At 49.9% G+C, this 21926-nt stretch overlaps 1 protein-coding gene across 1 annotated transcript; it reads right to left on the reverse strand.

Annotated features, from left to right (window-relative positions):
• Nucleotides 1–5551: 5551 nt before the first annotated feature.
• Nucleotides 5552–20228, reverse strand: ZNF541 (zinc finger protein 541). The gene is made up of 15 exons (XM_044671117.1): nt 19922–20228; nt 18416–18659; nt 15422–17288; nt 14325–14383; nt 13788–13947; nt 13216–13389; nt 12104–12437; nt 11615–11678; nt 9982–10124; nt 9489–9592; nt 8164–8239; nt 7681–7769; nt 6299–6439; nt 5804–5985; nt 5552–5723 (listed from the first exon to the last, which is right to left on the reverse strand). The coding sequence occupies exons 1-15, from the start codon at nt 20226–20228 to the stop codon at nt 5552–5554; spliced, it is 4116 nt and encodes a 1371-aa protein (XP_044527052.1).
• Between the last annotated feature and the right edge of the window lie 1698 nt (nt 20229–21926).

A 21926-nucleotide genomic window follows, 5' to 3' on the forward strand; every position in this document is an offset into this window, starting at 1 on the left:
ACCTGCAGCTTCTCTCACTTCCAGTTCCTTTCCTTCAAATTCTCTGGTGCCCAAGTACCTGATTACTTTCTTCCCAACAATCTTTCCTCTCTTCTTTTCTTTTGGATATAGTGCTCTAATTCCAAAACCTTCCAATACTCCAGGGCCTTCCCAAAACAACTTTATAAACTGCCTAGCTCATCTTGCTCAGTTTTTGTCCTTTCTCTCCTATCAAGTCCTTCCCCAGGTCTGCCTCTCTAAACCATATTCCTTCCTTTTTTCAAAACAACAAAAGTTTATTAAAAACATTTGTATAGGAGTTCCTTGAATTGCAAAGATTAAAAGTGACACATTTTTTGCCCTCAAGGAAGAGGAGGGGAAGTGGAAAGAAATAAAGGGCATTAACAATTAATTATGTTATTCCCTGTATTTATTTCTCCATGTCCCCACACACCCTCCCTCTCTCCCTACTCCCCATCTCTACACTTCCTTAGTCTTTAGTTGTCTTCCTCAGTCCAGACTAGGAAGGTATTAGGATACCTTCCCCACATTCCTTAGTCCAACATTCCCTTCTTATACTTCCCAAAGTAGCAAATATTTACTGCCAGAAGAAACCTCAAAGATCATTCCAGACAAACCTTTCATTTTATAAGTGAGGAAACTGAGGCCTACAAAAGTTAGACAGGTTGCCCAAAGCCACACAACTGGCAAGTAGCAGAGTCTGGGATAGAATAGAAAACATCTGGCTCCAAACGAGTCCCTTCCCCTTTCTCCAACAAACCAAGTGATCGTCCAGCTTCACCAAGTGGTCCCTGCTCCCCCAAGCCATCCCTTCACCATAGCTACAGCTCAGGATGCTAACAGCAAGTGGCCCGTTGCGGTCGGTCGAAGGCGCCATGGAAGCTAACCAGTCGCTGGGCCTCGTCCCCTCGCCCCACTCTGGCCGAGTCAACACTTCTTCCCCCCCCCCCTACGTCCCTCCTCACCCCCTTGGGTCTCCCTCTCCTACCCCACCCTCCTCTGAACAAGTCTCTCGTTGTTTCCCTAGGTTCCTCCCACGGACCCCTTCCTCGTCCCTCTGGCCGGGTCCACCCCTCATCCCCCTAGGTTGTCCCATCCTAGTCCCCGCTCTCCCCCGATCCGTCCCGCCCCTCGTCTGATACCCCCCCTTATTGCCTAGGTAACCCCCTCCTATCCCCCGCTTTACACCCCCGTCACTCCCCAGATCTCCGGGCCCCTCCCTCGTCCCCGCCTCCCCGCCGGCCCCCCTTCCTCCTCCGGGCGCCCAAGCCGGCCCTCTCACCCAAAGAGGCTGGAGAAGAAGGACTGCGAGTTCTTGACCTTCCGCTCCGCTTCGGCCAGCAGGGCCAACGCCTCGGCCTCCTTGCCGGAGTTGTCCATGGCGGGAGGCGTATCAAATCTCTGGGGTTGCCCGGCTCGACAGGGCAGGGCAAAACAGGGGAGCCACTACAGGGGAGGAGCTTAGACGACGGACGACGACCAAGGGCGGCGGCAGACGGGGAGCGCGTGACCTGCGCCGACCAATCAATGACCCCGAGGGAGCCCTGGGCCCCGCCCTCAGAACGCACACCCCTCTCTCACTTCCAGCCTCGTGCTGCCGCGTGACCCATATGCTCCAATCGCTGCCTGCCGCCCTCTGCGGACCCGTCTGCTGCCGGTCCCACGGCACGTGACCCCAGACGCCTAGTATCAGGTGACAGCTCCCTCAATTTTACCTCGTCGGTCCCTATCCTCGCTTCCCGCCCGCCCCCTTGCCCCGGATGTAGTGGTTACCAGAAGAAAAGGGGTGGGAAGGACCATCCACCCCGAGCTGCATGTTGGGGTGGGCGTAGGAAGCAATGGAGCGCGCGTGCGCGGCCGCTGGAACGCCACACGAAGGCGCATGCTCAGCAAGTTTATTCGAACTCCCTGCCCCCAGTGGACCGAACCTCGGATAACTTGAACCTAGGGCCGGGCGAGTCGCAGGGCGCATGCGGAGAGTCGAGCTGCTGTTTTTTTTATAGTGCGCTCGCTGTGAAGGAGATCCGGCTGGATCTGGAAGGCTCCGGGTGGGTAGGCGAGCTGGCCAAAGCCAGCGCGTTCCAGGGCAGGGAAGCAGCCAGCCGGTTCCTAGGGCTCGACCCTCCATAATGTGCAGGGGAGGAATCTGAGCCGGCCCGTGATACCCCCTCTACTTAGGATCATCAGAAAGAGACTTGCACAGCGGGGCTCCCGAAAGCAGCCCCAAAACTTTCCTCCCAGCGCATCCCCAGTCAGTAAACATACACACCGCCCCGGCTTGCTCAGGCTCCCACCTTCCTGGGGAGCTCTCCCTAACCCTTCCTTCCTTCCCTTGGCCCTGGGGGTCGGGCTCTTCTCTGTATCTCCTCCCCAGAGCGGGGACGGGTTCGGGGGCCAAAGTTCTACAGAACTAGTAGCCGCCAACAATGTGGATTTGACCCAGGTTAACCTGGAAGGGGCTGCTGCGGAGTACTGACAGAGCTAAGGGACCTCATCCCAATAGATCGAGAGACCCAAGGGGGCCGAGTCTGTCTGACCCCTCCCTCCGTTGGGTGAATAAAATGACATCTCCAGGATCCCATCAAAGCTCTAACCGTCCTGGGATTATGAAAATCCTCCAGGCTTCTCCCCTCCAGGCTATGCCCCAAGAGGCTGCCCTTCTCCTTAGGAAGGCAAGCTCCTCTATGTGCCCCTTGATCCCAAAATCCTACAACTTTCACCACCAGCCTGACCCCAGCCATCCTCACCATCTCTTCAGTCTCTCCCTATCTACTGGCTCCCTTTTGCTGCCTCCACAAACCCATGTCTCCTCTGTCCTTAAACTCCCTCATGTTCCAACCACCTTATTGGTACCTTTTCTCCTCTTCATGACACTACTGAAGAAAGTTCCCTGTACCACCTTTGCTTCTACCCACAGGCTGCTGAATGAAGAAGAGCCATGCAACCATTCTGAACTAGGTCCACTACAGATTTGTTCCAATCTCGCTTGGGCCCTCATTGATGCTGGACAATCCTACTCTTGTCCCTAATCAATTCTCTGGGTTCTAAAACTTCTCATCCCTCCTCAGGCTCCCCTTCTTCCCCCCACCCCCAACCCCACCATATTCTAGAGAAAAAATTGAGGCCATTCATTGCTAGCTCCCTCTTCCTCATCTTGTATCACTAAGATGTCTAATCACTCCATCACTCCTGCCTCACACTGAGGAGCCATCCCATTTCCTGTCATCCCCAGCCTTTCATTTATTTTCTATTTCTCCCTCTCTAGCTCATTCCCTCCTGCTTCCCAACTTGCCCATCTCCCCATGCTGAAAAAAGTCTTCACTTGATCTTCTATCCCCTGCCTGCTAACTGTCCTCTCTCTTCTGCCCTCTATAACTAAATTCCTTCAGAAGACCATCTCCAGCAGCTGCCTCTGCTTTCTCTCCCCTTGTTCTCATTAGCCCCTTCCAGTTCAGCTTCAGACTTCATCATTCCACCAAAACAGTTCTCTCCAAACTTACCAGTGATCTTAGTTGCCCAATCCAGTGACCTTTTCTCAATCCTCATTCTCCTTGAGCTCTCTGCAGCCTTTGACACTGGATCACTCTCTCCTTGATACTCTCTTCTCTAGGTTTTCAGGATACTACTTTCTATGTTCTCTTCCTACCTCTCTGACTGCTCCTTCTCTGTCTCCACTGCTGGATCCTGCTCCAGATCACACCTTCTGACTGGAAGTATCCCTTGGGGCTCTGTCCTGGACCCTATTCTCTTCTCCCTCCACGACCTCACAGTGACCTCATCAGCTCCCATGCATTTAATGACCATCTCTGCTAATGATTCTAAGATCTCTTTCCTGCCCCAAACTACTCTGCTGACCTCCAATTTCACAATTTCCAAATGCTTTTAAGACACCTTGAACAGGAAGTCCAGTAGACAACTACTCATTATGTCCAAACTAGAACTCACCTTTCCCCCAAACCGCACCCTCCACCATCACCTTCCTCCCATTCCTCAGGCTGCCACACCATCCTGCACTCCTCATTCACCCCCAAAATCCATGCTATTGTCAAGACCTGTAAATGTCACCTCTGCAGCATCCCTCAAATATGCTCTCTCCTCTAATACTTGCAGGTCCTGATCACCTCACCCCTGGGGACAACTGCAATAGCTACTGGGGAAGAAAGGAGGACAGATCTGCTTGCCTCCAAGCTCTTCCCACTCCAGTCCATCCTTCATTCAGCCACCAAAGTGATTTTCCTGAAGTGCTAGTCTGACTGTCTCTTTCCACCACCCCCAGCCTCCCCATAAACTCTAATGGCTCCCAATTAACTCCAGGAGCAAATACAAAATAATTCTGTCTGCATTCAAACCCTCTCACAATCTGTACCACCTCCTTCCAACCACATACTCTTAGATCCAGGGACACTGTCCCCCTGGCCTCGAATATTGTTCCTCTTCTACTTCACTTCTTTTCAACCCCAGCTAAAGTCCCACTTCCCACAGCAGCCTTCACCAACCCCTCTTCATTCTAGTGCTTTCTCTTGTCATTTTATATCATATAGTAATTCTTCCTGTACAACATGTTTTGTGTATATTTTTTTAGATGTTGTCCTCCCCTCCTCTCTTGCTTGTTGACCACACAATAGGCATCACCTCCTATGGAAAGCCTTTCCTGACTCCCCAATTAATATTCCTCCCTCTCTTAGAATGACGACTTCCTTTTTACTTAACCCTGGTCCTTTCCAGTAGAACTGAAGCTTTTTGAGGGCAGAGACTATTTTTGGTTTTGTCTTTATCTCCAAGGTCCTACACAGTGCCTAGCACACAGTAGGTGCTTAATAAAGGCTGAACTGAATGAAAAGTGGCAGGTCGGAAGGCCTCTTTTGCTTTAAGAAGTCCCAGCAGCAAGTCAATAGCCATTCAAAAACCCTATTTAATAAGCTATACAGTAGGCACGTACAAAAAAAACAAACAATGTACAAGTCACCACAGGACCTTGGACTCAATGCAGAAGGTTCCTCCCTGTGTGAGGGAGGCCCTGATATGTCTTCGATATGAAGGTATTTTCCCACTGATTCTCTGAAATCTTGGCCTTTTCCAACAAAAATAACAAACCCCAAAACTTAGGCAAAGATTTAAGAGCTACTCAGATCCAACTTTTGTGTCTTTTCTCTCCCCCCTCCCCCCCAGAGATACGATTGGAAAAAGGGGAGAGGTCACCCAACTAAATAGTGCCGAACCTCCAAGAGCACATCACACGACCTTAAGAAGCATGTGATGACTCTGTGCTTTCCCTGCCCAGTTCCCAATTATGACCCAACATAGGACATGGCTGCCCCATTGGACATCTGGGCTATCCAATGGGGCAGCAAAGAGAAGCCGTGGCCATGCCAGGGGCACACTTCCCATTGGGCTGTGCCTAGGAGAGAGACAGCTATGCCCCAGAAGCCTCATGAATACACACACATACACACATACACACACGCACGCACACACGCACACACGCACACACGCACGCACGCCTTGGCTGGGGGCTGGGGCTGGCTTTTCTGAGGCCCTGGCCTTCTTCACATCACCACCGGAGGGGGCCCCCCTCGGCCCCAGCTTCCTCCTCATCTTCCTCCTCTCGAGGCTCACTCCTGAAGGGCTTCACGGGCCACTTCATTCTGACCAGAGGCTCCACGTGTTCCTGCAGGCGATGGCGCTTCATATGGGCATTCCGACTCTTGATCTTATCAAATACCCTGAAGAGAAAGTGGGGAGAATGGGACGTCCAAGAATCTCCCCAGAGGACAAAACTACAGAGGGGGACGGGGGTAACTACCTCTCACACTCCCGGCATGGGAACACCCCCTGGCTCTCAGCACTCCCCGGCGGCTCGGGTGTCCTCTTGGGGCCAATGGTGGGGCTGGAGGTGACACTGGCCTCTCTCCTGTAACTCTTTGTTTTGATCTTCAGCTCTGGGGTTGGCCGGTGACTGAGCCGGTCTCGAGGACTGCAGGCCACCTGAGGAGAGGAGATGCTCAGGCCCCTGCACACTGGGGAGCTCAGGCTCCAGAGCCAGTCAGACCCCTACCAGAGGAAGCTCTAATGAGGGGGAGCAACTGCCCAGATAGTGGTAAAAGTGAGGAAAGGGGTGGGAGTTAAATGTCAGGAAGCTCTTTCCTGAAAAGAAATCCCTTCCCTTCAAGACCCCTTCAGGATCTCCCCCACAATGTCACCCCACCCCCCCACCATGGCCAGGGACAGTGGGGAACCTCTGAGCCGGACCATCTCAGGGCTAAACTTGGGACAGAGATTTCCCAGAGCATCCTTCTACCTTTTCTTCTGTCCTTTCTACCTCATCCTGCTCTCTCTTGACCCTCTTTTCTAGCCCTGGGGCTCGGCCGCAGTCAAACTTTATCATTTTTTTCCAGATATAGTAATACTCAACACACTGGGCCACATTCTTTGTCTGAATCTAGTAAAAGAAAACAGAAGCAGGTTACAGAATATGCAAAAGTGGCTTCCCACCAGCCATGACTGACAGCCAAACTCTAGACCCCTGTCCCACTAGGACCTCTCAAGTCTGTTGTTCTTTTTAGTCCTTCTAATTCTCAAGTCCATCAGCTTTCCAGTATGGCATGAGACAAAGAACAATGGAGTTGTAGTCAAAAAATTCAGTTGTGTCCAACCCTTCATGACCCTATTTGGAGTTTTCTTGCCAAAGATACTAGAGTTGTTTGACATTTCTTCCTCCAGCTCATTTTATAGATGAGGAAACTGAGGCCAACTGGGTTAAATGACATACCTAGGGTCACATAGCTAGTGAATGTCTGACATTAGACATAGACTCAGGAAGATGATTTTTCCCAATGCCAGGCCCAGTGCTCTATCCGCTATGTCACCCAGCCATCTGGCAGCCAAAACACTGAGGTTTAAATTCCAGCCCTGAGACTTCCTACAGGGTAACCTGGAGTGAGTCCCATGACTTCTGAGAATTTCTGAGCCCCAGGATTACAGTTAATGGTTGAGGTTTTACTAGAAGCCTCCCCCAGCCCCTCAATCCCAGTGCTTTCCCTCAGCAAATCATTTCCTTTTTCTCCTGAGCATAGTTTGCTTTGTATAGTTTGCTTGTTGCCTCCACTATTTGGAAACTCCTCAAGGGCAGGGACTGTCTTTTGCTTCTTTTTGAATCCCCAGTATTTAGCGCATACACTGCCTGGCAAACGCATACTAGACAAGTAATGTTCATTTATTGATTGACTGTGTCATTTCACTATGGAACTGCCAGAGGTGAAGAGAATGGGGAAAACAGGCTGCTGGTGGTGCTACTGAGATGAGAAGAACTGAGTTCAAATCTAGACTCTAATGTTCACTAGCTGTGTGACTCTGGACAAATCATTTTACCTCTTTCAGCTTCAAGTTCCTCAACTGCAAAAGAGGGATAACAACAGCATCTCCCTAGCAGAGGCATTAGGATGAAATGAGGTATTTGGGGGATCTTTATACAATGGTGGTGGTTATATTAGGCAGGGACCAAAGGGCCACTTCTTAGCCACCTCTTCCATTTTCCAAAGGTCCTCCTTTCACTGACTGAACTTCCCACTGTGACCTTTTGCTAAGCAGCCAATATCAATGGCTAGCAAGGGCAACCCCCAGGCTGGGTAAACCAATTCCAAAGTGGCCTGCGTGGAGGCCCATGTGAGAATGAGCCCTTACCGTCTTGTGTATCAGATAAAAATCCTTCTTATGGGCACAAAAAGCCTTCTTAAACAGCCTCTTCTCCACAGGAGTCCAGATATCTGAACCTATCAAACACAGGGAAGAAAGTGTGACTCTTATGTCACCGAGTCCTGTTCCACAAACCCAAAAAGGAGAGGCCCATTCCTGAGAAGCCCAGAAGGGAACTAAGTCACAGCCACCTACTCCCTCTTCCCCACTACCTCCGGCCCTCTGTATTGAACTCCAGGGGGAGGCCAGCCTTGGGACCACACCCACTTCCCAGTGGTCACCCTGGGACATCTCCCTAGCCCCGGGGAGGAGGAAGGGGCCCAGGAACCATGGGGAGTCCTTTGCAGACGTGGGGGGGGGGGGAGGGAGGGATGGTAAAGACCAAAAAGAACACAGGAACACCCAAAGCAAAGAGCTTTGGCAGAACTGTCTCATCTCCAGCAGGGACCTCACTGAGACATCTCCACCTGCCTGTGTAACGATAGTCAGCAAGAGGATGAGACGGAGCCTTCTGGGGTCCTCTGAGTAACAGGGTCTCTAGAGCATCCTAGAACCAAGGCAGGTCACCCGATAAGGTTACAGGGTTACCTTCCTGGATTCCCCAAGTGGTAACTAATTTCTCCCTCGGCTCTCTCTGACTACCTTGTTTGATAAGCCTCTAATCATGAAATACTGGGCATTTTAGTTCTTATCTGCACATATATCTAACCATTCTCCAAGGTCCTTGAGGGTGGGAACCACATCTTCATTAAATTCAGCCATCACCCCCATTACCCAGAGTCCTCTAAGTGCTTGCTGTTTGTTGTCCTACAGACAAATTAATTCAATTTAACATGCACCTCTTAAGCACCTACTATGTGCTTTCCTAAGCAAGGTATGCTGGGGATACAGACAAAAATGAAAATAGACTGCCCTCAAGTAGTTGTACCTTCCTTTAGGAGAGAAATCCTATGGATACAGAGAAGCAAATTCAATATACACACAAAGTCAAATCAAAATAATTTGAGGAGGAAACCCACACAAAAGAGATTGGGAAACAAGGAGCAGCAAAGGCAAAATGGCCAGAGGACAAAGCAGGCCAGTGGGGAGCAATAGGGAAACAATCTGGGAACAAAAACTGGAGCCAGCTTGGGAAAGGCTTTAAATGCCACTGGGAATCTGTCCTGTCTCCTAAAGAGAAGGATGGATGGAAAAGAGAGAACTGAGGCAAGAAGGAGGCTACTGGAACAGGCCAGGGGACAGGAGCAGCCAGAAGAGTGGAGAGAAGGGAACAGATGTGAGCTACATTCTGAAAGTGAAAATCAACAAGACTTAGCAACTGGCTGGCTAAGTGAGGTGAGAGACAGGGAGGGAAGCCCTGGATGACTGGGGAGAATCCCAGTGCAGGCCTCAACTGTAAGAAGGAGAGGAACCTTTCTCGGGTGGAGGTAACATGTTCCGTTTTGGACATGATGGGTTGGAGATCTTCCCAGGACATCCAGGTGAAGATGTCCAGTAAACAGCTATAATTGGAAATGATTCAGGAGACAAGGAAAGCTTCCCCAAGCCTGGGTATTCCTCAGGCTATCACTGTCACCAGACACAAAAGAATTAGACCAAATCCAAGCCAAATGAGCCTGTGTTTGGATGCTTTCAGGGCTGGCCCCTGAAACTGGGGATAAAAGGGAGAGACTAATTATTGCTTAAATGAATTTCTTAAAGCCTAGGAGGAGGGGAGGTGGGATGTTACCCCACCCCCTTCCACCTGTCCCGGGGCTTTTCTGCACTTGCTCCTCCATGGGCTGCCAGCCCCTTACCCGTATATCACCCTGGGCCTCATGCAGGCAGTGCAGTGCAAGTTCCAGATTGGTCCCGCCTCCTGGCATCACACTGGAGCAGGCCACATTACACAGTTCAGTCACTGTGGGTACATGGGGAGAGCAGGAGGAGAGGATTCAAGAAGAACAAAGAACAAAGACCATTATACCAGACCCAAAGACGACCAGGGTCCCTTTTAACCTGTCCTAGAGACGTCCCTGGCCACCTCCCTCAGCCAATTTTGGGAAGCCCCAGTGAAGGAATGGGAAGGACACAAGAAGAGATGAGAGAATCCCTGCTGATGGGGCTGTGACCAAAGTCCTCTGGGTACCATGGCCACAAAGGGATGGGCAAGGAGGCCACACTGATTCCAGAACAAGCTCCCAGACAGCTAGACATTGAAAGGGCCACTGGGCCCTGCTTTCTGTGTGGGATGACCTTACTCTTGGGGAGGGGAGGGGGAAATGGAGGTGATCCTGAAGCCTCAGCCACCTCTGTCCTGAGTATCTGGGTTGGTCATCACATCTCCCCACGGCTTCCACACCAGTGAAGCACCATGCTGGTCGCTTTCTGCCAGAGAACTCTCTCTGGGCTTCGGGATCTCTGCCTGGAACCGGCTCCCTATATTGATGTGTCTGAAATGGGGATGATGCAAAGTAACCAGGGCATAACCAAAAGATACAGTGGAGTCAAAAAGTGTCCAGCTCTCAGGACACATTGTCCCTGACCAAATGGCTAGCCAGGCATTCATCACTGCTAACAGTGTCTACAGCAGAGCCCCAGCCTCTCTGGAGTCTCCCACATTCTCACTCTCAGACCCTCTGGATTTCGAGGGAAGGGGAGGTACCACTTTGTGGACCCCTACATTTGTGGGTCTGCTTTCACACCTCCACAGATCACTCCATTGTTCCAAAAGTACTCTGTGCCTCCTACACTATCTCCCATCTCCAAGGCTTCTCTTGCTCATCTTCCCTGATCCCCTGACCCTACAGGAAAAATCTTTCCTCTTCAGTGCTATCCTACATGGGGTTACTCCTTCTGAATGGCCCTTTTCCCAACCCATCTTGCATTATATCATGATCATATTCTCTCCTGTAACTGCAAACTCCAAAGGAATCATCTCTTACTCATCTTTGTATGTGCCACAGTGGCAGAGACTGGACCCTCCAATTTGTCCTTCCTGCCTCAGCTGGCTCATGAGCAGCCAGAAAGGGGCTGGCATCTTCCCCAAGATCTGACTGTACCACTCCTCTACTATTCATTCCAGGGGTTCCCTATTGCCTCCAGGAAAAAAGCCCTTCAAAAGCTGAGCCTCAAAATTTAACCAAAATGTTAAGATTTGTTTTTAGGTGTAATGTAACTGAGGAAAAAATAAAATATTATTGAGAAAGAAACAGGAGATTGCACAGGACTAAGAATCATATTATATGTTTGCCCAGATAATGGCTAACTCATGAAATGGACAGAAGAAACAGAATTGGTATTACTTCATGGCATAAGAACTCTCTAATTAAAATTGGATTATATATAGATTTATAAAAAGGTGGGCCCACCTCCCTGCCAGCCTCTCTTCCCACCCTTGGGAATCCTGCCAACTGGCCTGTCCCTGTTCCTTACACTTGGTCCTGCCTTCATCACCTCCACTTTATGGAATCCTTTTCTTCCTTCAGGCAGCAGCCCAAGGCCCCACTCTCTACAAAAGACTATCTTAGCTCAAGTCCCCCAACTCCAATTGTATTCTCTCCCAAAGGACCTTATTTTCCCTAGTCCACATTTACTTATTCTGGACACACTATCTGGATCCCTAGCACAGCGCCTGACACTCAAGGCCCAAGGGCTAAATAAATGCTTGTGGACTGGCTAAATGACCAACTGAACAGTACTCCCTTCTCCACCCCAGCCCATGGCAGCCAGTAGTCACCTGGTACCACTTGCTAGACACTCTCCTTGATGAGAGACAATGACTCTGGGCTCAAGCTTTCTTAGAGCTCTGGGGCTGACCCAGGGAAAAAGCCCTGCTGGACAAGACAGCCAGGCTCCCCTCAGCCAAAGATGGGAAGAAAGCGCTCTACCCACTGGGATTTCTCAAGTATCAGTCTCCTAGCTTCATTCATTCTCAACTCACGGTTCAATGCTGATCTTGGTGTCATCTTTGACCACAGCAATTCCAAAAGAGCCATCCACTTGGTCTAAAAAACATAACCCGAAACATTAGACAGGGAAGCCAAGAAATCGCCATGGACCTCCCTGTCCCCTCTGAAGCCTGTCTAAACTCAGAGGCAAAACTGAATGACCTCTTTTATAAAGTAAGGGTTCCCTTCAAAGGCCCCTTTCCCAGGTCAAACATTACATGCTCCACGTTTAAGGGGCTTCCAGCTCTAACACTGCACATCCTTGGGTCCCTTCTAGAACAAGCATTCTGTGTTCCAAGGCCACCTGCAGCTTTCTTACCCTCCAGTTCCATTCCAGGCTATGACTGATGAGTACAGGGGGGGTTGGGCCCCACCCTCTGAGGCAGGTCTCTGCTGATCCCAGACCAGGGCCCACAAACAACAGAAGAGGGCTGGAGGTGTCTCCTGCCACCTGCCCATCCATAACGGTGGCCATCACTCACCCAGCACGGCCCCATAAAGCCTGTCAGGACCAGAATGACTAGACGTGGAGAAGAGAGTGTTGAAATACAATCCTGACCCTTCACGGATTGGGCTGAGCATTGGAGGTGGTGTATATGGAGAACACTGGAATAAACCCTTCAGGAGATGGTCAACCAGGAACACAGGTGAACGAAGGCAGCTCTGATAGCAGCCACCAGGGCCTGGCTGAATCTCTCCAAAGACAGAGGTCGGAGGAGGGATAAATAATGCCTTGGGCTGGGGGCGTTTTTTTCTTTTTCTGTGTTGGCTGGTTTCCTTAGTGTCCCTCTCTTCCCGGCTAGCCCTCTCATGTCCCTAAAGAATGAAAACATTGAGAGCCTCAAATGTTCACTTGAAGTTAACAGTAACTCATTTTTCCACAGCATTTAGGGTTCAAATACTCTTTTAAAAAAAAAATAGCAGGACTGGTCCTATTATCCACACTTTGTAGATGAGAAAACTGAGGTTTAAAAGAGGTGAATACAATGAAAAACACAAAGCCAGAGTTAAGAGTCAGAGCTGGGATATCAAATCTCAGTATCTTTCTACTATTCCAATCTGTCTCTGGCTCTGAGAGGTAGGAAGAGTGGGAGGAAGGGAAACAATTTGGATCATATAACTTCAGAAAACTTAGGTGAAAATTTGTTATTACATGTAATTGGTTTTCTTATTACCAATCTATCTCTGGAATACTACACCCTTAACAGGTAAGTGGAACTCCCAAAAGGACCAATCAACTATTGTGACAGACAAGAGGTCACCCTCCAGGGAGCACCCCTAGGACACCCTCAGGGTGGGAAGGGGTGCTCTAGACAATCCCTCTCGGCTGTGAACATCCCTCACCTGGAGGCTACTCTCAGGAAGGGGCTGGAAATTGGAGCCTGGCTCCCCTTATATACGGTGGTGACAATGACTAGCTCTGTAAATACAGAGAAAGCACTGATCATCCCTGGGCCTACTTCCTCCCTTTGGAAAGCATTCTCTTGAGGGCCTTGTGGTTGGAATGGGATTGCTGACTTGGTTCAGTTTTCCTTTCCCTTCTGACAAAAGGGACCTGACCCTCTGACTTGGAGGGACCTGAATTAGCACCCACCTTGGCCAGGCTCCCTGGGGGTCGGCTCCCAGCTGGCACAGGGACAGACACGGGGGTCACCAAAGGTGCTGCAGCGAGGTCTTCCAAGGGCCTCTTGGCTCCTGGGGAACTTTGTCCCTCCCCCTCTGGCCTCAGGACCAATCTCTGGGGTTTGCAATATTCTGCACTATACACCTGAACCCAAGAAAGAGACACCTCTTTAGACAGTAGGCATGGCAAACAGAGGAATATGCATATTCTGGCCAAGCCAAAACTCCTCCTCCCGTTCAATGCCTCACAGGCTACAGAGGGATGACATTTTCTAAGGGAGCGCACAGGCCCAAAACTTGGGCCACAGACAAGATTCATCTTCTAAAGCTGGGGCCAAAAGTCCCAGAACCCAAGTTCTAGGTGCCCTGTCACTCCATACACACAAATACACACATGCACGTTGAATTAGCTGCCAAAATTTCAGATCCTCTGAGTTCAATTAAAATCCCATTCCAGGATTTTTCTTTGGCCCACGAGCCTTGGAACCAGCCCTGCAGCCACCCCATAATGGGGAAATGGCCATGGCCCTATTTCCCCTTCACCTGCTGCTCCTGTCTCCCTCTCGGTGATGGCCACTGGTCACTGTGAAAGCACATGTGGCTGCTCAGCCCCTTCTCAGTGTAAAACATCTGGCTACAGTTCTTGCAGACATAGGAGCTTCTGGGCTCGGTCCAGGCCGGAGAGACGCCATTGAGCTGGTCACTAAGGGCAGAAGGGACCAAGCAGTCACCTAAAGCCAAGCCCTTCAAGTCTACTCAGGAAGCAAGCTTTGGGGAACAACCCAAAGGGGGAGTTTGGAGCCCTACCCACGGCCCATGCCCCAACGGGCCCTTCTTTGTTCTCTCTCTCACTCATAGACAGCCCTGGCGTCTTTCCTGTAGGAGGGAAGCTCCAGGGGGCAAGGCTGATTTCAGCACAGTGCTATGCACATAGGACATGCTTCATAAATGTTTGCTGCATTAGAATGAATTCTGGGGCCAGTTCTTGCCTCACTAGGCCACCCCTAAGGAAGCACATTCCTAGCACATGAGGACGTGCTGAAGGAGTACCCCTGGGTAGGAGGCAGGGCTTGGGCTTACCATCCTGTCACCAAGCTCTCTTCCCTCGCTGGATTGGGTAGTCTGTAGATATTTCCACCCTGCAGATTAGGGAACACATCTAAATGATTATGTCAGAAACAGAGGGGAAAGGATCACAGCCAGAGAGCACACGGTCATTTCCAGAGGCATCATGTAGGATGGGTAGGAAGGTTCATTATGATTGGAAAAACAGGACGTAGGGTTCAAGAGTGATTTAGAGTTGGTACTGAAGCATTTTCCTCAACAATCCTGTGAGGTAGGCAGAGCAAACATTACTATCTCCAAGTGCTGGATTAAGAAATTGAAGCTCAGACATGGAATGACCTTAGGGCCTAGGGGAATTGCACCCAGAGATGGCAATTTTCTCTTTCTACCTACCATGGGATTTGAACTGGGAAGAAAATGTGCCTCCATTTTTTTTCTGCATTGATACAGTTTTTTAAAGGCATTAGGATATAGGGGGAAGCAGACTAGGGCCCATCTCTCCAATCCTGGTTCTGACACTAACTAAATCCTAGGCTGGCTGCTTTTAAATCCCAACCAAAATCCCACCCTTTACCAGAAACCTTTCTCAACACCTTTGGATTCTAGTATCTACCCTCTGTTAATCATTTCCCATTTCTCCTGAATAGACTTTGCTTGGGATATGTGTGTTGTCTCCCCTATTAGATTCTAAGCTCCTTGAGAGCAGGGGCAGTCATTTGTTTTCTGGTATCCCTGGCACTTAGCACAGTGCCTGGCACACAGCAGGTGCTTAAAGTTCCCATCTCTGAGCCTCAGTTCCCTTTTCTGTAAAAGGACAACACCAGTACCAAAAGTTCTTGGGGATGTCATGAGCCAAGAGCTCTATAAACCCTGAAGCACTATAGAAATGGGGGTTACTCTTATGCGGTTAATAGAGTCAAATGTCCACAAGAAAAGACAAAAACAAAACAAAACAAAAAAAGAGAAGGAAAGAAGAAAAGCCAAGGACAGGCTGAGGAGTTTTCCCATAATGGCTTAGAAAGTTCTACTTCTCTGCAAGAAAAGTGACCTCCCAGTCCCCCCTTCCCAAGCCCGCAAGCATCCAAGGAGGCAGGAGGGGAAGAAGAGAGTACTTGGATCCTGTTGAAGATGGTCAGCTTGGACTTCATGTCCCGCGCGGGGTCTGCCGAGGCTCCGGCCGAGGAGAAGGAAGCCATGGCTACCTGGCTTGGAGACGCCGCACAGCACATGTCCATCTTCACTTTGTCCTTGCGGAAACCGGAGAATCGCTGGGCCCGGGTGCTGCCAGAGAAGAGTCGATAACCCATTTCTCTGGCACAGGCCTGACTCTTGTCACTTTTAGTGGCCGAGGAGGCTCCATTCTCTGCCTGAGACAGCTTTGAATGGAACTGGCCTCCAGATGGCTCTTCTACCCCGGACGGAGAAGGCCGGGTATGAGCTGGGGAAAAAACATCCCCCAGACCCACATTCCCTTTTGCCGACCGCAACTGCTTGGTTATCGAAGGATCTGGATTCCCACAAGGGTCCAGGGATGACCCAAGGGAAGGCAGAGCAGGGGCCCCTTTTGGCCCTCCCTTGGAGTCCCGCCTTGTGCTTCCAGGTGAAGACTCTCTTGGAAACAGGGCCTGGGTTTTTCTCCTGCGGGCCGGCGACCCCTCCTGTTCTGGGTTTCCAGGGAGAGCATGGAATGAGTCGGCCCCTGGGGCCAGAGGCTGCTGCCACACACCCTGCAGTGGTTTCAGCAAAGCCTGCTTGGTCTCTGGGAGTGGGAGCTGAGAGGGAGCTGCTGCTACCTGGGTGTGAGAGAAGATCCTCTGAGATTTGGTGATCATCTGAAAAACCTGCATTTGCTCATGGCTCACCAGGGACTCCTGGGACTTGAGGAAAAGCTGCCTGAACAGTGGGGTACTCTCGGGTGGGAGCCCGCTTGGCTTCTGCACATCCTGGAGGCCCAGCTCCCCCGGACTCTGCCAGGGGAAGGGCTCACAGTCATACTTGTTCCTCTGGGAGGGCCAGGAGCTGTCCTCCCCACCAGCAAACCTGGCATCACTCAAGGCATCCCCTGGTGCCTTCAGAAGCGTGGGAGGGAAAGAGAGTACATCCTCTGGACCAGTGCCCGCTGGAGCTAAAGGGTCCAACAGAGGGGACACAGCCCCAGGCCCAGGCCCTGGCTCCGAGCCATCCCGGGCAGAGACCGCAGGCGGCTTGTGGACAACATAGACACTGTTCCCTTTGCTCTTGGGGCAGCCAGGCAGGTTCCTGACCCACTGGAAGTTGTGACTAGATGGCTGGGAGCTGGCTGAGACTGCCTGACCTCGGAAGAGAGGCAAGCAAGGCAAGGTCCCCCCATCAGACCAACTTTCCAGCCCAGCAGATGGAAGTGGGAGAAAAGGCAGTTCTGAATCAGCCGGGTCAGAGGCTCCATTCTCTCCCCCTGGGGCCATTGCTGCCAGATTCCCCGAATGGATAACCGTGAACATGTCAGAGGGAGCAGCATCCTTTCTTGGGGGACGAGGCTCCTCAGGGGTCTCAATGCCCAGGGCTCCTGTAGGTGCCAGGGCACTGGCAGGAGTACAGGAAACAGAGCCTGCAGAGGGCGGACAGGGGCCCAGTGAGGCCCTCCCATCAATATCTGGTGCCCCTGCAGTGGCAGGGCCGGGTGAGGGAAGCTTCTGGTGGACAATACTGCTCACAATGCAGCGAAGCAGGTCTCGGTTAGGCAGGAGGGAGCTGGGGGAGCGGGCCTCAGAGGGCACCAGGGGTCGGAGGCTGCTGGGCCCAGGCTGGCTGGCTGCCTCATGGGCATGGGGCGAGTCTCCACAGGCTTCCTCTTCAGGGGGGGCCTCTTTCAGGATACACAGGCCGTGCTGCACTTCATAGTGCCGGCGCAGGGAGCGATAGTCACAGTAGCTCTTGCTGCAGCCCTGCTCAATGCACACGAAGGGTTTGGTTTTCTGATGGGTCAGCATGTGTCCTGTCCTGGAGCCCGGACACAAAGAAGACAATCAGTGGGATGGCTGGGACAAAATAAACTTCAGCTCCCCAGAGAAAGAGATTGCTCTCCACGTCTAATGTCTGCCTTTCCACTTAGTCACAACTTTCCTTGCCAAAGCAGTCTGCAGCCTGGTCTCCTTGAGCCCCTCTCTAGGCAGACTAGCTAACCCCAATCTGTCCCACACATCATCATGAACAGCACTCCCAAAGGGCTCTTCCTCCACTGGCAGGCTGGACCCAACTCTTCACCACCACATCGAGTATACAAGGGAAGTCTGCCTGGACACCTGGTGAAGACATGTCAGAACTGGGCCCTGCGCCCTGGACTGATTCCTAAGTAAAGCGAACGTGAAGCAGAGCACTATACCGCCACCCTCAGGCCTTGGCCCTGCCTGCCCTTAGGAAGAAGTCCTGGCCTTCTCTTCATTGGACCAGGAAGGCCTGGCACCACCATGGCCCCCAAGAACAAAAGGAATGTTTCTGAGCTCTGTGGAAGATTCCCTTTGGAGCTCATCAGTCATGCACAGTGGGAAGAAGCCCTTCTTCTGACTCAATGGAGAAGCACAGTGGCCCAGCCTGGCCACTGGTCAGTCTCTTCCTAGGTTCAACACAGGAGCCTCAAAATGTCTCAGGTCTTCCTGGCTGACAGTAAGCAGACCCAGTAGTTCTGGGACCCCAGACATTTCCCTCGTCTCCTCGAACTTTTCAGCATTTTGTCTAGACCTCTCTTCCTACCACACTGCATGCTCTTTTAGGGGTTATTAGTGTCCTCCCCTCACTGGATTACAAACTCCTTGGCAGAGTACAAATGCTCAATAACCATTTGGGGCCGGCTACCTTCATGCCCCCAGTCCCCAGAAGAGGGCTTGCCCTCACACTGAGCTCCTGGGCCTAAGAAGCCAGGTTCTCCACCAGATGAAGTGAGAGTAACTTTGCTCAAAGGCATATTCCATCTAATCTTGGGTAATATGGACCCTGGTAGCAAGAAGCCCCAAAGAGGCCATTGCCTTGGAGGGGAGCAAACTGGCTCCTAAGAAGGATGATGCCCGCCCCCCCACTGCTGCCACCCCACCATCCCTCCCAGGGCTGGGTCTCGCCAGACTCCCACGTACAGGTGGTCCTGGCGTTTGAACGCTTTGCTGCAGATTTTGCAAACGTGTTTCCTTTCCTGGCTGTGTGTCAGGTAGTGTTTGCTAAGGGAGCTGGCACTGCTGAACACCTTTCCACAGAGGCTGCAATCCAGGAACGGGTTCTGAGGGGAGCTGTGCTGACGCTTTCCTTTCCTGGCACTGCCCGAGCTGGCCCTGCCTCCTTCGTCCGCCTCTTTAGACGCCTTCAGAACGCCCAGCCCCAGATCTAAACAAAAGAGGGATAGTGCAAGTTATTGATGTGGAGAAGGGGGGCAGCCAGAGCTGGGCCATGGCAAGAGCCCATGTAAGCCTCCACATTGGCTCTGCCCCTGACCGCCCCGGGTGAGCAACCTTGGGCAAGTGAGCCTCAGTTTCTTTGTCTATGAAACAAAGGGCTCAAATGCTGTGCTTCAGAAGGGCACACTCTCTGTTCAAGGCGACATGATTCATTTGCCTCATACTGAATAGCTTTACCAGTTCCTCAACCCAAAGTTGGGCAGCTTAGCAGGTGATGGGAGTTGGCCAGACCAGACTGCTTTGAGGACAGCACTAAGGCCCAATTTGCTTCTGGACACCCACACAGCCATGTGACTGGCTATACACATCAATTCAAGATGCCTTCGGACACTCCCCCTCCAACCAGATCTGCTCACAAAATGCATGTACACATGTGGGTTCCTTGTCTCTTTCTCTCCCTCCCTTCCTCTACTCGCATTAAGATTCAATTCTGCTGAAGACCCCATCTAAAGTGGTAACCTAACAAAGGTGTGAGAAGCAAGCCTGCTGGCTGTTGGCTCAATTTAGTTATGTTTCTGATTTTCTGCCTATAGAAAAAAAGCCAGAGCAAAAGCGGCAGGTCTGCCCCCAAATACTATCTGGTCCTCTCTGAGCTTCTTTTCCTTCCACTTTCTCCCAAGATAAAAATGTTTCTCTCTTCTGTTTAAAGGCCTCACTGCTAATACTGAAATATGCAAGTAGGCATTTCTTCATCTCCACAGGCCTCGGTCTCCTCATCTACCAGGAGGGAAGAGACTAGATGATTTCTGAGGGTCCTTGAAGTGTGTGTCATGTTGGGCACTGAATGAGTCCTGTGAACTTTCTCTACTCCAGCAAGGCATCTGAACTTAAAGGCTCTTGTTTCAATTAGCATCAGTAATTTTTTTTAATCTTCTAAGAAAAATAGATTAAGTTAATTTTGTTTTAAGTTAAAATGCATTCAGATTTCCAATCCAATTTCCAAAGAACTCATTAAATGGATTCAATCAAATGATGGATTTCTTTGGCAGCTGCTGGCTGGTGAACCAGATAATCATTTAAACTACATAATTTTTAAATGTTCTCCCTTTCAACTCTGTTGCAAAAGAGAAGGACTTTGGATTGAATCTACAAACTGTCTGTATTAAGATGAGTTTTCAGTTTCTGATGGAATGGGGAGGATTTTTCACTCCTAATACCCCCACCCCCAACCTGAGTCTTCTTCAGGCTCACCCTGCAAGGAAGGCTGTGAGTCCGAATCAGCATACTCTTCCAGCAGCTTTGCTGAGTCCCCCTCCTTCCCTGAATATAAGGAGAGGGCATCGAGATTGTCCTCCAGAGCCTCACTGGCCATATCAGGCGTTGGGAGGCCAGGGTCTAGGTCCAAGCTGCTCAGGCCAGCATAGAGCAGGTCTCTTGTGTTGGGACACAGATCCCGATTGAGAGTGTCACTACAGTTTAGCCCCTGGCTCTCCGAAAATCCAGGAAGATGCATCTCTGACTGAAGGGCACCATCATCCCCAAGGCTGTACTGGTCCATGGTGCCCCACGTCCACGTCTTAGCCGAGAGCGGCTCTCTAATTTCCAACAAGCTGGCCAACACGTGGTTTGAAGGTGGGCAAAAAATGGCCTCAAGGCCCACTCCGATTCCTAAGGACAAACAAGGGTGAGACAAAGCTATCAGAAACCCCACAAAGGGAACACAGAATAGTTTACTTGTCACATCTATGGATAAGGGAAGAATGTATGACCAAACGAGAAACAGAAAACATTACACAACATGTAAAATGAATAATTTTGATTATATTAAATTTAAAAGGTTTTGTACAAAGAAAACCAATGCAACCAAGATTAGAAGGGAAACTGGGAAAAAATTTTTATGAAAAATTTCTCTAACAAAGGTCTCATTTCTCAAATATATGAAGAACTAAATCAAATTTATAAGAATACAAGTCTTTCCCCAATTAACAAATGGTTAAAGGATATGAGTAAGTTTTCAGATGGAGAAATCAAAGCTATCAATAATCATATAAAAAAGTTCTAAATCCCTCTTAATTGGAGAAATGCAAATTAAAACAACTCTGAGGTACCACTTAACAACTATCAGATTGTCCAATATGACAGTAAAGTTACATGATAAATATTGGAGGGGATGTGGCAAAATTGGGACGCTAATGTGTTTCTGGTAGTATTGTGAACTGATCTAGCCATTCTGAAGGGCAATTTGGTATTATGCCCAAAAGGCTAAAAAAAAAAAAATGCATACCCTTTGATCCATAATACCACTACTAGGTCTGTATCCTGGAGAGATTTAAAAAGAAGAAAGGAAGGAAGGAAGGAAGGAAGGAAGGAAGGAAGAGGAAAGGATCTACTTGTCCAAAAATATTTATAGCTGCTCTTTTTTTAGTGGCAAAGAATTAGAAATTAAAGAGATGTCCACCAATTGGGGAATGAATGGCTGAACAAATTATTGTGGTATACGATAGTGATGGAATAGTATTGTGCTGTAAAGAATGATGAACAGGATGATTTCAGAAAGAACACTGTACATAGTAACCACAACATTAAACAATGATCAACTGTGATAGACTTCGCTACTCACAGCAATCCAAAAATCCAGATCAAAGCATACAATTCTTCACTTGTTCAGGTTTATGTTTTGGGGGTTGGGTTTTATAAGATTCCTCACTTACAAAAATGAGCAATATGGAAATATGTTTTGCATGATAAATACATAGATAACCCAGATCTAATCACCTGCCAGCACTGGGAGGGGGAAAGGGAGGGAGGCAGAGAGATAAATTCAATCACATAACTTGGGAAAACTTGTGTGGAAATTCAACATTACATAAAATTGGTACAGCATAAGCACTTGTGCAAAGAAGGCATGCTGGATGACATATTTCGTGAATGAAAGAGATCTATCTGTTGCCTACAGACAGGTCATGTATTTACAGATAAGACAAACTGAGGCTCACAAAATATTTGGTGGAAGAGACCTTGACTATCACACAGTTCAATCCCCATTATTTTATAGATGAAGAAATTGAGATTCAGAGTAGAGAAGGGACTCTATGTCCAAGGTCACAGAGCTGGAACTCGAATCCAGGCCTCTTGACTCCAAACCAAGCAAGCTTTCCAGTAGGCCATACTTGCAGCTTAAGGCTCAGAGTCAGACATCAATCAAACCGTTTCCTTTGTGTCTCCAAAATAAGGAAAAATAAGGCTATTTCCACAA

Source organism: Gracilinanus agilis, chromosome 3 (genome assembly GCF_016433145.1).
Source record: "Gracilinanus agilis isolate LMUSP501 chromosome 3, AgileGrace, whole genome shotgun sequence".
In the NCBI taxonomy this organism is placed as follows: Eukaryota; Metazoa; Chordata; class Mammalia; order Didelphimorphia; family Didelphidae; genus Gracilinanus; species Gracilinanus agilis.